The sequence below is a fragment of the Emiliania huxleyi genome (assembly GCF_000372725.1).
Source record: "Emiliania huxleyi CCMP1516 chromosome Unknown EMIHUscaffold_193, whole genome shotgun sequence".
Classification (NCBI taxonomy): Eukaryota; Haptophyta; order Isochrysidales; family Noelaerhabdaceae; genus Emiliania; species Emiliania huxleyi.
The window spans coordinates 3,372-4,547 of record NW_005200659.1 but is presented as its reverse complement, the minus strand read 5'-3'; the positions used below and the strand labels follow the sequence as shown (position 1 = coordinate 4,547).

The window sequence follows — 1,176 nt, the reverse complement described above, 5'->3', positions numbered from 1 at the left end:
GGGGGGGGGGGGGGGCGAGGGCGGTGGCGGCGACGGCAGACGTGCTGCGAGTGTAAATGCGTGGTGGTGGGTGGTTGTCCTGGATGGTGGTGGTGGTGGTGGTGGTGGTGGCAGCCGGTGCCGTAGGGGCGCCTGGTAGTTAAGCGCGGCCATCTGGCCACCGCAGCGCCACGTCGGCAGAGGGTCCAGGTTGGTGGAGCCGACCCGTTTCCCACTGCGGAAAGAAGCGGCGGCGAGGGGGGCGGCGGTGAGGGCAGGAGCGGCGACGAGGAGCGGCCCAGGCAGCGGTAGCGGTGGGAGTGGAAGGGCAACCTGGGCGCGGCACGGCGTTGGCGTTGGAGGCTGTGGGACCGGCCGCCGGGAGAAGTGAGGGCGGGACGACGGTCCCGGCGTGAGGGTGGCGCTCTCCCCCTCACTTCCCAAGCCTTCTCCCCCTTTGGGCTTCACCTTCCCCCCCCCCCCCCTCCCCCTCCCCCGCCTCCTTCCCCGCCTCCACCGTCGCCGCCGCCTCTTAGCACAGCGAGCTCGGCCGCCTCCCACCCCAAGCCGCGTCTCCTCGAGCGCCTCTCTCGGGGGTGGCGAGTCGGCCGTCGAGTCTCGGGCAGCCCCTCGCCCGGGGTAGACGCGCGGCAGCTCTCCCCTCTCTCCCCCTCTCTCCCCCTCTCTCCCCCTCTCGCCCCCTCTCTCCCCCTCTCGCCGCATCTCGCCGCAACTCGCCGCATCTCTCCGGCAACCTGGGGTAGACGCGCAGCAGCTCGCTCGCCGTGAGGGCGCGCAGCGCGGCCACGCCGTTGGCGGCGGCGGCGGCGGCGAGGAGCTCTTCCTCGTCAATGGAGGAGGAGGGGGGGCGTCCCTGATGCCGCGAGATCAGCCGAGATCAGCCGAGAGCCCCCGAGATTGCCCCGAGATTGCACCCTCGCGCGGTCGCGCATACAAACATATATGCTCACCGCCGCCGCCGCCGCCAGCCGCGCCTTGCGCCAGCCGTCCTCCGGGACGGGGCTGGAGGGGGGGAGGGGGGCGCGAGGGTGGAGGGTGGAGGGCCCAGGGGCGAGGGAGGGGGGAGGGGGGCAGGACACCGACCGGGGCTGCTGAGGGCGCCGGTGGCAGAAGGGCGAGAGCTGTGGGGAGGAAAGCAGGGCGGTGGGGCGGGGGCCAGGGGCAAGTCGGGGGGTA

General features: G+C 73.6%; 1 protein-coding gene across 1 annotated transcript in view; it reads right to left on the bottom strand.

The window, feature by feature from the left end:
• EMIHUDRAFT_233566 (hypothetical protein) overlaps window positions 1-940 on the bottom strand; it is a gene marked incomplete at both ends in the record, with an annotated part of 1,855 nt that extends 915 nt beyond the window's left edge. Inside the window, 2 exons of the mRNA XM_005782058.1 lie at window positions 746-853; window positions 935-940. Of these exons, the coding sequence (XP_005782115.1) occupies window positions 746-853; window positions 935-940 (114 nt within the window). The remainder of the gene's footprint in view (window positions 1-745; window positions 854-934) is intronic.
• Window positions 941-1,176: the final 236 nt, after the last annotated feature.